Raw genomic sequence first — 17,913 nt, forward strand, 5'->3', positions numbered from 1 at the left:
AAAAACTATATTTTAATTAGGGAGTTGCAGTGTTAACTTGTAGAAGAACTGTACAGATCAAGATTGCCTCAGCCCATACTTGAGTATATGAAATACTAGGAAACGATAAACCAGAGAATAAAGAGGTGAATCTACCATTTGAATGAAAAAAAAATTCTTCAAACTACTCCATTCTAAAATCAACAAATATTCGAGCAGTGCTTGTTTTGTGTTTTATTTTGAAGAATAGTTTTAAAGGAATATTTTATTTTGTCACTGAAAGGGTATTCTACTGAGCTTCAAGTTGGTTGAACAAGACTCCTAGGCGGCTGCTTTAGCTAATTGTATATAATTATCCATACTTTGATCGGATCAAGTGTTGTTCGCAATAGGGCAACGTGTACGATTTTATTTCGGATTTAAGAGAATTACAAAGAAACCTCAAACCTTTTTATAGCTTTTTGAAATTATAAAACACCTCAAAGCACACGAACAGTCATTAATTAAAATTTAATAAACAGTTTTAGATCAGTGCTTAGGTATAAGTTAAGGCTGCAATTAGGAAATTATTAACAATGCCACGCTTCATTTGTGTCGGAGCAACATAATTATAGTCTGGGAACGAGTTTTGAAAAACAAATGCAATCTAACGCAGAAACCGAAGGAATGAAATATTAAGAAGAGATGTAGTGAAACTGTTAAAATGTATATTGTCGGTTCATTTCAAACAGAACCTACGAACTCTACTTTCATATTCAAATTTACATATAACCAATAATGTTGAAGTAATTTTATTGAATTAGATTTTTTGAAGAAAATTTTTTGCAATTTAATTGGATGAATATTATTTTTTATTTTTACACCACTACTGCGAAGTTATACATACCATCAATTTCTTCATTTTACTTTTCAAAATCAAATCTAGTTATATCTTGTCCTAGATCACACATCATTTAAAAATAAAATGCAAATAAGGTCGTTGGGGCCCTTTATCTAACTTTTCAATCAAATTTGTATTTATGACTAAATACTAGCTATTTTCTTTTTATACTGTTGGAAGAAGTCATGATTAATTATGTGACGAGCTGCAATGCTGCATCTTATTTTGCATTTTGTTTATATATATATGAAAAAGTATTCCATCTGAAATTGCAATTGGGATTATTCATATAAATAAATACAGGGAAGTATTAACTATTACTACTGCTTGATCTATTGAGAAAAAAAAATTAATTAATGTGAGGTCTGTATTCATAGTTGTGGTGTTGATTGATGATAAAATATTTAATATTTAATTTACCCTAACTGACTGATTCCATCCTTGTCTTTTGTGCACTAGCACTCGAACAATTCTTAAACCGATAACGATATATACTTCGAAACACAAAACGAGAGAAAAAAAAACTTTATCATCGCAGTCAATACCATAACGTATATAAAGAAACGCTAGACGCATATGCCTATAGAATATTCTGTTAACGAGACTACTACAAGTTTGTTCAACAATATGGCAATCCTGCAGATCGTTGATATATTTGGAATTATCGAGGAGAGCGAATCAACGAGCAAGTCGAAACATTCAAATTGTGGACAAAAAAATAGAAAATCAAAAATAGAATCGACTTATGAAGATACAGTTACTACTGGACAATATTCATCTGAAAAACTGAATATTAAATTGACAAAGAAGTCAACAAGAAGATCATTTCTTCATAACAATTTATCTAACATTGCCGAGGAAATCGAACCCAATGAAATAACCAAGATCGAATCCACAAATTTACTTCAACGGAAAAAAATGGAACTCATTCTCCGCCATAATTCTCATTCTAATCGATGTTCTTCAAAATGGCAGAAAAGACTCCCAAGATATCAGAATGCTTTGCCTATTATTTTGGAAGAAAGGACAGAACTGAATAAAATTCAAGTTTGTCGACCACAAAAATCAATTTTTTTAAACCATTCAAGATTTTGTACTATTGGAACAATGATAAGAAGTCGATAATTACTCAACTTTGATGTTTCTTTATGCTACGTGTTTTTATTTATTTATCATTCACTTAAAATATATGCAATACAACAAATAAATGTCAGAAAATTATTCTTTGAGATTTTATGGGTGTTAGACTTGGTATGATCAGAAGTGTTTATCACGTGGGTACGTAAATTGTTATATTGGGAAAGCGCGTAAATCTCAACACAATATAAATAATAGCAGCTTACAGATGGCTACTCTTGTGTCGGAATAGCCAGTCAGAAATCATCATCCCCGGTCAGTTCCTACCACGGAGAGTTTCCATGAGATATTTCGCACCGACAAGATTCAACCAAAATACTCTTTGATAGTAAATGTCTAGAGAAATGAATTTGTGGGTGTGTGAAACATGCATTTCCAACATTATTTGCAATTTTCGGATTCATTTTGATTATCCGTAGGTTATGCGATTTTGGTTCAGCCCCAAAGTTCAGTTATTGCGTTTACAGTCGTTAACAACATTCCAAGTCATCGAAATATCTCAATTTTTCATTTTAACCAGGCAGATAACAAAAACAGTTTGCGGTCGGAGTTGCAAGATGTTTTTTCCTATGAGATGCAACTTCTGCTGCGTAGTTCCCGAAAATAAGTTTAACTTACTATACATTTTATACAACAGCGGGTTTAAAAGGTGGTAGGGTACAGAATCATCATACAAACATATAACTTAGTTACTAAATCATTACATTAGCATCAGATCACAATCATAATAATATCTTTATCAAGAACTACACGATGAACAAAAATCGTATTATTTGCTGACTTGCATTTTAGATTTCTGTGATGAAAATAAATTAAAATAAGTCAGCTTCTATAATATTTCATACCACATATTGTCGGTATACGCATTTGTTCTGTATATCGATCAATTCTCTAACAATTATTCAAGAAACAATAAAATAGATCATTTTAATAAGTCCCGAATTATTCAACACATAACTCCATATTAGTACCATGAAATTCGATTATATTTATTACATATTTAGATTCAAGTTAAATTGAGTTCCGTGAACGGATGAATTTGTAATTATAAGTATTGATTTATCTCAATTGTTTAAAATACCACCTAACTAGCTATGTTGTGTCAAAATGAAGAATAAATAGATGAAAATGAAGAATTATAAAGTAAGTCCAGAATAAATTACAAGCATAGAAATTTGCGTTATTACATAAACAGTACTTGAATTTCAAGTTGTTGTTCAGAGTGAAATAAACTAATTTATAAGTAAAAATATGAAACGCAAGGACGACAATCGCGTTTGTTGTTATATATCGTCACGCTAATAACCGAATTGCGTAAGTCATTTTAGCAGTTTTGAGAAAAACGTAAAAAACTTCCTAATGAAGTTGCTATGCCATTGAGAGTCAATAATTTGCCATGGTTGAATTTTTTGATCGTAGCCGGATTTAAGTTAATTTGTATGACGCATTCATGTGGCGTCATAATGACGCACTGTGACTTAGGCAGAAATGTGTCTATGACTAGGGGACATACGCAATTTTGCAACTTGACTATATGTACCAGTCCTGAAAACCAAACAATCCAAAAACGAATGTAATTCTTAGTATATACGAAGTCTAATCCCCAAAATAGCTAATCTGTTTCAATTACAATATTTTTTATGTTCAAAATATATATTTCATCAATACAACACGCTCTGCACATCCACCGAAATAAGACTAAAGTTGAATATGAAGAATAAAACAGCGATGTACCCTTATATAAAAGCCAACCAAGGTGAATTGGACTCAGACAGTGAATATCACAAGTGCACGCCTTCCTATACTGTAGTATAAATTGAAATTTATAAGCGCTAAGCTAGAATCTGAGATGCAAAAACTCGAAAATCCTTCGCCGAGTTTATTTTGCCTTTGTGACGTCACAATAGTCCTGTGTTAACAGTGATAATTCATTATGAAGAAACAATTGAACAAATTTGCATATTATACAAAATCTCTATTTTTATGGGTTTCGGAATTCTTAAAATAAAATCTGAGTTAACAGACAGGTGCGCAGCATTACATAAATACCTGTTTTATAAAAATTTCAAAACCGCCAAAAATGACTTACGCAATTCGGTTATTAGCGTGACGATATTATTGAGTGTTATTGCAAAAGTCAATTCGCTAAAGCCGATATGATTTCACGGTAAGTATGAGCACAAGCAAGTATTAGTCGCATTGGTACACAAACTGAACGTGGAGATCTTCTAAATACGTGATTTTTGATTATTATGCGTTTTCTCCCTGTATGTAGACATTATTTGCAGAGATTGTGCTTTCGGCCACAAATTTACGAGGTTCGACACATAGATATATTGTTCGTTCATAGAGACACACGACTTTATTGAAAATAAATGGTAATTATACATGTTAAACTATAATCTGTAGTTTCATATAAAGTACTGGACTGTTATAACAAATTAAAAATAACTTTCGAGGTTAAATTTCACCCCATAACTTGTTTATTGAGCACCCACATCAAAAACATTTAGTTTCAACCTTATAATAGAAGATAATTTGCCTGTGACGAATCTTTAGTTGAAATTTTAGTCTAATATTCATGTAACGACGTCATTTTTTCTCTGATACTCGGATTTACTAAAAACACATTTCATATTCTTGGACACCAAGACTTATACTGCTTCAAAAGATAATGGTTATTTCCTATGAGTGGCACAATTATAAATTTGTTCTATTTTTACAATATTAGCACGTAAGTGATGGGATTCATCTTCCTCTCTTTTTGTGTTAGCGAATCCGCAGTAAAAATTTCCTGTGTGTTTGTAAACACCAGATAGATCCAAACACGCTTTGGTCTTTGATTTATTAATGCGGCCTACTATTCTGCATTAACTCTCCTTAGCTGTGCCTGACATGCATAGCATCTGATGTTGCGAAATGACAATGCGGCCGAAATGACCGCAGAGATATATTTTGACAGAAATTTTCTTGTTATGAGAATCACCAACCTGCAGTCTTATCTGCCCGGCCAAATCCTGAATTCGAAAAACAGGTTCTGATTTGCATTCCATATTATGTGTAGACTATTTGCAAATATTGTTCGAAGAATACAAAAATATAATTTGAAAACAATGCACTTGCGAAACTCGATTTCGTTATTGATTTACATTTAAGAAAATGTGTCTGTTTATTGTATCGCCACATTCAAAAACCCAATGCGACCATTTAGCTTGCGTACGTGAGAAATCAAAATGATTTTAGAAAACACAAGATATATATATATGTTTCTATGAAGCAACTTCTTTATTTATCAAAACCGAGTCGTGGTGTTATCAAGTTTCATGAAATAGTAAAGTTGCATTACTCTTTTCGGCATGGCTGTCCAGCTAGCAATTACATACATTTTATTTATTAAAATTATTGAATTTGCATTGTTAATCGAGCGAGGTGAAACGGGCTCTACATCGTGTCGATGCTATGGCATTTTAGTTATAACGTTGGTAGGCCGAACGGCTACAGGTCCTCTTGTCATGCGACTTTCATGAGACTTATTTCTAATTGTATATATTCATCCAATTATCTATGACTTAATGCTTACTGCAAAAGGTCGTCGCTATTTACAAAATAAGGCTTAATTACAAATGTTTTAAAAATTATATTTCATTTAGAGAATTGTCTATCGTGAAATAATCAGATGGTAAATAAATGTTCTCAATGAACAAACAAACTGATGTGACTAAATATATGGGATGGGATGGCTAACACTTCGATCGCGATTGAACCGTCGATCGCCAGATTCTGAGTGGTCGATCGTGTCTGATATTGAGTGAACGCCGCAGAATGTCTAAAAAATTGTTTTCAACAATTTTTGGAGCACTGCAAGTTCTGTGTTCGAAAAGGGGTATTTTGTGCAAGCGCAAAAGATTACAAGTTTCGTCACTGAAAGTAGAATCCACTGAGCTTCAAGCGGGTTGCACAAGATTTCTAGGCGGCTGGTCCAGCTAATTCTATATAATTATCCATAGTTTGATCGGGTCAAGTATTGTGCAGAATAGGGCAATATATACGATTATGGTTTAGATTAAAGAGAATTATAAAGAACCATCGGAACTTTTTATAGCTTTTAAAATGTTAAAAAACCTCAAAGCACACGAACAGTCATTAATTAAAATTTAATAAACAGTTTTAGATCAGTCCTTAAGTATAAGTTAAGGCTGCAATTAGGAATATTATTAACAATGCCACGCTTCATTTGTGTCGGAGCAACATAATTAGTCTGCGAACAAGTTTTTAAAAACAAATGCAATCTAACGCAGCAACCGAGAGAATAAAATAATAAGAAGAGATGTCAAACTGTAGTGAAACTGTTAAATTGAGTATTGTCAGTTCATCTCAAACAGAACCTACGAACTCTACTTTCACTTTCAAATTTACATATAACCAATAATGTTGAAGTAATTTTATTAAATTAGATTCTTTGAAAAACATTTTTTGCAATTTAACTGGATGAATATCATTTTTTATTTTTACACTTCATTTTACTTTTCCAAATTAAATCTAGTTATATCTAGTCCTAGATCACACATCAATTAAAAATAAAATGCAAATAAGGTCGTTGAGGACCTTTATCCAACTTTTAAATCAAATTTGTATTTATGACTAAATACTAGCAATTTTCTTTTTATACTGTTGGGAGAAGTCATGATTAAATATGTGACGAGCTACAATGCTGCATCTTATTTTGCATTTTGTTTATATATATATAAAAAAGTATTCCATCTGAAATTGCAATTGGGATTATTCATATAAATAAATACAGGGAAGTATTAACTATTATTACTGCTTGATCTATTGAAAAAAATAAATAAATTAATGTGAGGTCTATATTCATTGATGTGCTGTTGATTGATGATAAAATATTTTATATTCTATATACCCTAACTGACCCATTCCATTTCTGTCATTTGTGCATTAGCAATCGAACAATTCTTTTAATAAACCGATAACGAGATATTCTTCGAAATACAAAACGAGAGAAAAAAAACTTTTTCATCACAGGCAATACTGTACCGTATATAAAGAACCGCTGGACGCACATGCCTACAAAATATTCTGTTCAACGAGACTAGTATCAAGTTTGTTCGACAATATGGCAATACTGCAGATCGTTGAAATATCTGGAATTATCCAGGAAAGCAAATCAACGAGCGAGTCGAAACATTCAAATCGCGGACAAAAGAATAGAAAATCAAAAATAGAATCGACTTATGGAGATACCGTTATTACTGGACAATTTTTATCTGAAAAATTGAATCATAAATTGACAAAGAAGTCAACAAGAAGATCATTTCTTCATGACAATTTATCTAACATTGCCGAGGAAATTGAACCAAATGAAATAACCGAGATCGATGCCACAAATTTACTTCAACGGAAAAGAATGGAACTCATTCTTCGCAATAATTCTCATTCTAATCGATGTTCTTCAAAATGGCAGAAAAGACTCCCAAGATATCAGAATGCTTTGCCTATTATTCTGGAAGAAAGGACAGAACTGAATAAAATTCAAGTTTGTCGACCACAAAAATCAATTTTTTTAAACCATTCAAGATTTTGTACTATCGGAACAATGATAAGAAGTCGATAATTACTCAACTTTGATGTTTCTTTATGCTTACGTGTTTTTATTTATTTACTATTCACTTAAAATATATGCAATACAACAAATAAATGTCAGAAAATTATTCTTTGAGATTTTATGGGTGTTAGACTTGGTATGATCAGAAGTGTTTATCACGTGGGTACGTTAATTGTTATATTGGGAAAGCGCGTAAAACTCAACACAATATAAATAATAGCAGCTCACAGATGGCTACTCTTGTGTCCGAATAGCCAGTCAGAAATCATCATCCCCTGACAGTTCCTACCACGCAGAGTTTCCATGAGATATTCCGCACCGACAAGATTCAACCAAAAAACTTTTTGATAGTAAATGTCTAGAGAAATGAATTTGTGAGTGTGTGAAACATGCATTTCCAACATTATTTGCAATTTTCGGATTCATTTTGATTATCCGTAGGTTATGCGATTTTGGTTCAGCCCCAAAGTCCAGTTATTGCGTTTACAGTCGTTAACAGCATTCCAAGTCATCGAAATATCTCAATTTTTCATTTTAACCAGGCAGATAACAAAAACAATTTGCGGTCGGAGGCGCAAGATGTTTTTTCCTATAAGATGCAACTTCTGCTGCGTAGTTCCCGAAAATAAGTTTAACTTACTATACATTTTATACAACAGCGGGTTTAAAAGATGGTAGGGTACAGAATCATCATACAAACATGTAACTTAGTTACTAAATTATTGCATCAACATGAGTTTACAATCAGAATAATATCTTTATCAAGCACAACTACACGATGAACAAAAATCGTATTATTTGCTGACTTGCATTTTAGATTTCTGTGATGAAAATAAATTAAAATAAAGTCTGCTTCTATAATGTTTCATACCACATATTGTCGGTATACGCATTTGTTCTGTATATCGATCAATTCTTTAACAATTATTCAAGAAACACTAAAATAGATCATTATAATAGGTTACGAATTATTCAACACATAACTCCATATTAGTACCATGAAATTCAATTATATTTATTACATATGTAGATTCAAGTTAAATTGAGTTCCGTGAACAGATGAATTTGTAATTATAAGTATTGATTTATCTCAATTGTTTAAAATACCACCTAACTAGCTATGTTGTTTCAAAATGAAGAATAAATAGATGAAAATGAAGAATTATAAAGTAAGTCCAGAATAAATTACAAGCATAGAAATTTGCGTCATTACATAAACAGTACTTGAATTTCAAGTTGTTGTGAAATAAACTAATTTATAAGTAAAAATATGAAACGCAAGGACGACAATCGCGTTTGTTGTTATATATTATTGAGTGTTATTGCAAAAGTCAATTCGCTAAAGCCGATATGATTTCACGGTAAGTATGAGCACAAGCAAGTATTAGTTGCATTGGTACACAAACTAAACGTGGAGACCTTCTAAATACGTGATTTTTGATTATTATGTGGAATACCGAAATGCGTTTTCTCCCTGTATGTAGACATTATTTGCAGAGATTGTGCTTTCGGCCTCAAATTAAAGAGGTTCGACACAGATATATTGTTCGTTCATAGAGACACACGACTTTATTGAAAATAAATGGTAATTATACATGTTAAACTATAATCTGTAGTTTCATATAAAGTACTGGACTGTTATAACAAATTAAAAATAACTTTCGAGGTGTAATTTTCTTATAACTCATAGGTTTATTAGGCACCCACATCATAAACTCTTAGTTTTGACCTTACTTACCAAGTTGCTAAAAACTTCACCCTATTGTCAGGTATTTATTTTTGGAAATATTGCTCACCCACTCTGTGTTTAGTATATCAAACTGCCAATTGTTGACCGAGGCGCTCTATGAAACTATTAAGCTATATTCTGTACTTTCATATAAGATACTGGCCTGCAATGACAAGATAAAAATAACTTTCGATGTGCATTCTTTCCCTTTCCCATAACGAGTAGGTTTATTAGGCAGCACCCAGTTCAAAAACTTTTAGTTTTGACCTTACGAGGATCATTCGCATGTGAAGAATCTTTAATTGTAATTATAGACTTACATTTGTGTAACCACGTCATTTTTCCTTGTTTCGGTCTATGTTTTACAATATATTTGTCAGCCCCATAAAAACTTTTAGACCCTCGATATAATACAATGTCGTAAATACATTTAAACACATTAGAACAAGTCAAACACATATGCGCAAGTAATATCGCCGGCCATTCATTTACGTTTTGATAAATAAAAAGTTTGTACATACCATGAGTTATGCCAATACAAAAAAACTGTAGTTATGCTGGGAAATGAGTGCTTGTAAATCTGCATAGAATACTGCATGGAATGGTAGGAAGAATCGTATTGTGTACAAACATTTTGAAATATAGTTTAACCGACAATATAATTTGACAGTCCTATCTGCGCTATAATATCTTTAGTTTGGAAGCATAATGATTAGATGTAGAAAGTTACACATTTGCACAATACATTTCTATTCATTTAATGAATTTCACACATTTAGTTTTTGACTCGGTCGCGGCCATACACTGGAATTATCATATGTTGTAGTTTTGATAAAGCATTCGTCTGTGGGGATTTTATTTACTGTGCAATAATAAGGCAATTGAAAGCACATTATTTGATGCAAAAATTTTTACAGTCAAATACTCAAGTATTAAAATAAAATATTAAGAAGTCAAATCCAGAGTGAATATTTTGATTATCACTGAACTTTGTATGTGGTATGTTGTATATTGGACAACATTTGCCAGCTACCATTCTGCATTAGTTCTAATTAGCTGTGCCTGACGTGCATATCTATCTGGTGTACTGAAATGACAATAAGAATGACCAAGAATCTCGATTATTCCGACGTTATTATCAAAATTAGACATAAATTTTGATCCAGTGTTTTGAAGACAATGCGAGAAAAGTAGGTAATATATTTCATTAACTCCACTTGATCGGTGGTTTCAATCGCATTCATCAGTTTTTTTTACAAATATTAATTCCAGCGAATTTTTGCGACAACCCACAATCTAATAATACTTTCACGAATTCTAAATATGTAATTCAATTTTATGGCTGTAATTTGCGGTTATATGTTGAATACTTCGGGAGGTACGCAATAAATTTTGACGTTATTCAAGAAACTGTTTAAACAAGAGGAAGTCAAAATATAGAACCGGATATTTAAGATAATAGCATTTCCAGATAAATATACTGCAAGATAAGAAATATCAGTGCATCTCATCTGAAATACAAGTTAACAAGTCACCCCATGTATGTCCACAAATGTTATGTTACCACAAATCACTTCGAGAATATGACTGAATATGCTGAATTTGTTGTTAGTGTATATTTGTATACATAAAAAGTGAGATAAACGGCATGATCCAAACTAATAAATAGAAAATTTCCAAATATTTTTTTTATGTTCTGAAAATTAGGCGCAAATTTTTCCGAAGTTGAACTTCTGCTCATTCTATTTATATACACATAATCTCGCAAATCGTATAGACGAGAGACGCGTTCCGTCGCACAAGTATTGTTGTAATACTTTTTTAAATTATTCAATTTTTGAAAAGTTTATTCAGGTCGGATATTTGTAATTTGCGCTGATGTATTTTTTGTTTTATATTATTTGAGATGGCTTCCCAACTGTTACTTAGGTGAAAATATGATGCTTTTATCTTGAAGTATTTGCGAGGGACGGGGAGCTATTCCATACTGTCGAACACAAAATCATGCTTGATTGGCTATCTCATGAGAAAGTAACAGTTTTTAAGATCTTAATACCGATGACAACATAAATCAACGAACGAATTTTCAAACTGGACCCATTGCTAAAATAGCTTCTTTACACCACAGAATCAGCTTTCAATACGAACAATATAAATATGTTTTCCGAAGTTGCTTTGAGCAGCTTAAGGCGGTAGCTACAACCAATATTTTAAGGTCAATGATGCGCTCACCACTATGAAGATTTTATACTTCCACATGAACTTCACTGAGCGATTGTAAATCTATATCACTTCAAGTGAAAACTATCGTACATTTCAGTAATGTATTTCATTTCTTCCGCAAACGAAATCCTAAGTATAAAAAAATAAGATAACGTAAAAACAAAGAATGAATTTAAAACATGGAAACACGAGTAATATTTCCATAACAGCCTTTAACTACATCTTATCATTGTTTTAATTGTACAAAATCGTGAAAGATTTTATAATATTGATTCCTGTCGTCGACAATTTTGAATATCATTCTGTCTAGTCGTTTCTTCCAAAATTGAAGGTAACTTATTTCTAAAGCTTTGTAATCTTTTCAAACACGTTAAAGAACGTCGAACAGAATTCACATCATGACGTAGATTAAGTTCTGTTTTTTTCGTTGAAGTAAATTCTTTCAATCCGAATCTGCTGTTTCAGTTGGTTCAATTTCCTCAACAATGTTGAATAGATTTTTATGAAGAAATGCTTTTTATTGAATCGACAAGACTCAATAACGAAATAATATGAGGTGTAATGTAACAATGCGGCAATGATGCAAAGTTTCCTCTCTCGTTTTGTATTTTGAAAATATATCTCTTTATTGGTTTCCGAATTATAAGAGTGCTGACGTTATTAACATCATATCTACCACATGTAGAGTTAATTTGATTTTACCCGGAAATGTGTAGTTGAATTCATAATAGACTTAAGGTGTATATTAAATATAATGTTTTATATACAATAAAAACGTTCAATTTAAAAATTCGATGTCACTGCACTGGTTTTACAACGAAATCGTTTATAGCATTAAAAATGAAAAGGGTTATTTAGTTTTAGGTAGAAATATGATTCCAAAATAAAAATTGTTTTATTCCATCTCAAAAGCATGTCGATTATGCCATGCGTGTAATCAGTCATGCAATGAAAATTAGGAAAGCTAAACAGTTTACGGCTTAATATAAAAAACTCATTTCCGTACCACAAACTTTTGAAATGTCGAAGCATTTTGTCATTTTTAATTACTTGGGTGATATTCAAATAATAATTAATCGATTATAGAAAAGGGGAAAACTTAATAGTCTCATCATTTCATTGCAATTGCTTTATGAATTTTCTTTTACGATATAAGGAAAAATGATCTGATTTTGAAATATAGCAAATATCATCATGTTTATTCTAAAAATAATCATATTTCATGAGCATTTATGCGTTTAAAATCGTTTAAATCAGTTCTGCACCAGTTTGCTTGTTTTCTTTTTTACTCAAACCCTGGATATTGAGTTAAGACAACAATCATTTTCGAAGACTTATAAATAGACCAATTATGTTTGCTTGACATAAATCAACCCGCCATTGTTGATTACAGTACTAAGAATTGCATTCTCAACTGATGCTTAAACAGTAGTCAAAAATGATTATTAAATTTTAATTATTGAATGTTCGTGTGCTTTGAGATTATTTAGGATTTATGAAAAGTTTTGATGCGTTTTCAATTCTCAAAATTTGAGGCCGAAATCGAAAACACATCTCTGTGAGGACAATATATAATTCGATCACACTAAGAATAATTATATAGAATTAACTAAAGCATCCGCCTAGAATACTTGTTAAAGCAACACGATACTAAATAAATTAGTATCATAATTACTCGCTATATGCTGATTTACAGACATCTAGTTTGCGGTTGCGATCTCGTGTTAGTTAGGGCGTTCGTAGGGGCCGCAGATGTACGATCTAATTTTCATGTCCATCATCTCATACAGGATAAAATATGTTGTAGGGTAGGCAAGATCGGGCCAAAAAATTTTGTTGTTTTAAATGAAGTACCTCTCACCCAATCTGTTGCTCTTTTTCTCTGTCCAACACCTTTTAGTTAAAAAATGACCTATTTTTTTTTTAAAAAGCATCAGCCAAGAAATTGAAAATGTTTCGAAGACACAACATACGTTTGCACCATTTATTTCAATCAACTTCGTCTTTTAATTTGTCGTTATCAAAAAATAAAAATGAAAAAAAGTAATGGCGTACCCTGTGCTTAGTTGTATAGCACATGTTTAGAAGTTAGAACAATGATATTAAACACTGCCAAAATGAAACGATAGACGCCAGCAGCGATAAAGAATTTAACTTTCTGAGGCATTGTACTATTACAAATCCGTAATCTTTTTATTTTATAACATATTTTGCAGTACAATATGCATCAATATGTCCATTGTGACTAATTTAAAATGTTTGTTTTCTGAATCTGTTGGTGCTGTCGGGGTCAAAACAGTATTTCCCCATGAGTGTCAATAGTTCTGCTAACTTGTTTATTTGAAAGGAATATTCGGAAAAAAACATGACTAGATAACTCGATTTTTTTATTTGAAATAAGGGGTATAAATCGACAAATAAAAATGACAAATCCCATAATTCTCTGATGCTCTGACGAGTGTCTTATCAACCATAATTAAGACATGCTCTCGATATTTCTATGAAGAATCATTTTGACATCTTTCCGTTGCCGAAGCAATCTAAATTAATTGCACGAGAATAACTAGCAAATAAATAGCTCTGTTAAAAGGAGTTGTAGACGTTTAAATGAAGTTAATTCACTACAATTGATGATTTTTAGTCGTATATCTCGATTCATTTCATATTTAACTGTTCATACTGGACTTCAGATAACACAAGATGAGGTGTAAGAAATTTCCAGCGTTAAAAAAAACTTGAACGTTATCAAACTATTGCTATTGTACTTCCTATCCTACTGCGGAAAATAAGATTTTACGGTCGCAGATCAAATTAGTGTTTTGTTTTCATAAGTCCCTGAAACGCATAAAATTGTTTAATTACTCTAATACACGGTTTCCTAAACTTTTTGATCATAGGCAGCCTTCGGGCAATTTATAGATCGCTCGTGTACACCCAAAACTTTTTCATATTATCGGTTCTGATATTTTCTTTAGCTGCGACAACTATTACATGTCCTCTAAATTTGCTAATAAATATGGGAAAACTGCGTGATCAGTACTAATCAAACCCATGACAATGTAATTCAAGCTTAATCAAACACTACAATTAAACTAACAAAATATCGACAAACTAAAACAAGCAATCCTGTATCTTATTTGATGAATGAATACCTCCCTCTATTTTCAGTTAATATAAACATCAAACTATTTCATGAGGTGAGTTACATGCCGATGTTTGAAAGCTTTTACTTTTCATTTGAAGATTTAATACAATTTTGAAGAAAAAAAAGGAAAAAATAGAAAAATATTTTTCTAATTTTGAACGTCTTGACACATAAAGAATATATTGACGTTTCTGGAAAGTTTTTATCTAATCAAACCCGATCAAACTAGAAAATGCATCGAGAAATACTATGTCTACGTCTATATTGTTCATTTTACTTACCTATACATAAATATATCTTAAAAAACTTTTTTGTCTATGTGTGTTAGAATACACATCGTTCTTGATCTATCATAAATTTTAAATGGTTAAATTTATTCTCATGCTCTCCAGTTCGATAAACAATGACATCTTCAATACTGCAATAATCTAGCCCTCCTCCAAATCAAATAGCTTGATGCGCCACTGAGTTCAATACTCAAACATGATACTATGTTGTTATTGTTGTTTGCATTTAAGTTACCGTCATTCTGCATCGTACGTATTCGTAGTCAACAATACACAATTCATAAGTAGGTTTTAGATTTCTAACTTTTGCACTGAACAATCACTGCACATTGAGTGATAGTCAAACTTTTAGCGTATGATTGGCGATAAAACTGAAAAAAGAAATTGTTACTTCAATGTAAATAGAAGAACAGTCGTGGAATAAAACTTAAAAACAATAGGCCAATCGCTCTTACGCGAGATAGAATTCTCATATTCATTTGAATTTTTCACGCATGCAAGCTGAAATACACGCAAGCATCGAGATATTAGATCATTAGATGTAGTCACTAGTCAGCAGTCATACGGAATACTTTGATCACTATAGTTTGTTTAATATTGGGCACCATTAGTGTACCAAACTGCATTGCCTCTCAATTTCAATTGACGCGAATATGAAGATTTGACGCAAATACTTATCTAGCGTTGACATGATGATAAGCATAATCAAGAATAATTTCATAGTTACGAGGTCACGCGCTTTATCTCTCTATCTCAAGAAATATATCCGCAACAGTCTTTTGTCTACATCTTATCATTGTTCCAATTGTAGAGAATCGTGAATGATTTGTAAAAATCGATTTTTGCCGCAGACAAAGTTGAATTATTTTCTGTTTCTCAACAACTTTGATCAAAACATCAATTCTAAACATTGCTATCAGCTATTCAGACGCCTGTCTGAATGTTTGACTGATTGAAATAAACACAGTACTTCTGATTTGCATTTCATATTGTGTATACTATTTTAAAATATTGTTCGAAGAATAAATAAAATAAGAAATAAAAACAACGCACTTGCTGAACTCGATTTTTTTATTAATTTACATTCGAGCGCATTTGTCTGTATTACTTACTGTATTGTTTTATCTCAAAACCCAATGCGAAGTTTCAGATTGCATACGTGAGAAGTTAAAATGATTTTAGGCCAAGCACGGTGTTATCAAGTTTCATGAAATAAAAGGAGTTGCATTGTTCTAATTGGCATCGGCGTCCAGCTAGAAAATACATAAATTTATTTAATAAAATGATTGAAATTGAATTCGCAATGTTAATCCAGCCGAGTGAAAAGACTCATCATGTCGATGCTAGGGTATTTAAGTTAGAACGTTGGTTGACCAAATGACTACAGGTTGACGATATGCGATTTCAAACTCATTCTCATCTTCCCGTTCAGAGTGTAATAAATTGTCGTAGGCCAAAGGGAACGATTTCAGACCCTCCGGTAACATTAGCTTCTTCATTAGCTTAGCTAATGAAATGTACCACTAAAAAGTTTTCCTTCCCCTTATGTCCCACCCCATTACGTCAATTCCGAACCATACTTTTGCGGAACAGTTTGTTTACTTCTATGTTTACCTCGTTTTCCAATATGTTAATAAAAAAAAAACAATATAGTGCAATACGGCATGGTTTGTGGTAAACTTTGATTAATTGAAAGGTAGGTGAAAGTTAGAAGTGGTAAAATATTCATCTTATTTTGATGGTTTGGATTGTACCATTACAAATCAGAAAGCTGTATTACCTGTGACATTTTAATGTTCAATTCTTATGCATTGGTACGCCCAATGTGTTTAGTGTTTTGTTATAAAGATATCCTCTTTTTCACCATTGGCCAATTCCACGAAACACCGATGGATTGAAAACAATATGTTTTAGTCAATATTATCTGTATTATTACCCGCGATGTTCGTGGACAGCAGGTGACATCAATTGCATTCATGTAATAAGCCATTTGTGAAAAATCTTTAATTTTCTGTCGCGCCTGCTAATGTGCTACATCAATCACAATTAAGACGTGCAACTAATATTTCATTTAGGATTCTTTTGCCACGCGACTTTCATGAGACTTAGTTTTAAATGTAGATATTTATCCAATTATCTATGACTTACAGTTGCTCGGCAAAAGGTCATAGCTGTTTACAAAATATGGCTTCAATAATTATGTTTTAAAAACTATATTTTAATTAGGGAGTTGCAGTGTTAACTTGTAGAAGAACTGTACAGATCAAGATTGCCTCAGCCCATACTTGAGTATATGAAATACTAGGAAACGATAAACCAGAGAATAAAGAGGTGAATCTACCATTTGAATGAAAAACAAATTCTTCAAACTACTCCATTCTAAATTCAACAAATATTCGAGCAGTGCTTGTTTTGTGTTTTATTTTGAAGAAAAGTTTTAAAGGAATATTTTATTTTGTCACTGAAAGGGTATTCTACTGAGCTTCAAGTTGGTTGAACAAGACTCCTAGGCGGCTGCTTTAGCTAATTGTATATAATTATCCATACTTTGATCGGATCAAGTGTTGTTCGCAATAGGGCAACGTGTACGATTTTATTTTGGATTTAAGAGAATTACAAAGAAACATCAAACCTTTTTATAGCTTTTTGAAATTATAAAACACCTCAAAGCACACGAACAGTCATTAATTAAAATTTAATAAACAGTTTTAGATCAGTGCTTAGGTATAAGTTAAGGCTGCAATTAGGAAATTATTAACAATGCCACGCTTCATTTGTGTCGGAGCAACATAATTATAGTCTGGGAACAAGTTTTGAAAAACAAATGCAATCTAACGCAGAAACCGAAGGAATGAAATATTAAGAAGAGATGTCAAACTGTAGTGAAACTGTTAAAATGTATATTGTCGGTTC

At 31.9% G+C, this 17,913-nt stretch overlaps 1 protein-coding gene across 1 annotated transcript; it reads left to right on the forward strand.

Annotated features, from left to right (window-relative positions):
* The first annotated feature begins 17 nt into the window (after window positions 1–17).
* Window positions 18–7,675, forward strand: LOC144430838 (uncharacterized). Its single transcript, XM_078118962.1, has 2 exons — window positions 18–125; window positions 7,037–7,675. The coding sequence occupies exon 2, from the start codon at window positions 7,128–7,130 to the stop codon at window positions 7,623–7,625; it is 498 nt and encodes a 165-aa protein (XP_077975088.1). The 5' UTR covers window positions 18–125; window positions 7,037–7,127; the 3' UTR covers window positions 7,626–7,675.
* Window positions 7,676–17,913: the final 10,238 nt, after the last annotated feature.

The sequence above is a fragment of the Styela clava genome, chromosome 12, assembly GCF_964204865.1.
Source record: "Styela clava chromosome 12, kaStyClav1.hap1.2, whole genome shotgun sequence".
Taxonomy (NCBI): Eukaryota; Metazoa; Chordata; class Ascidiacea; order Stolidobranchia; family Styelidae; genus Styela; species Styela clava.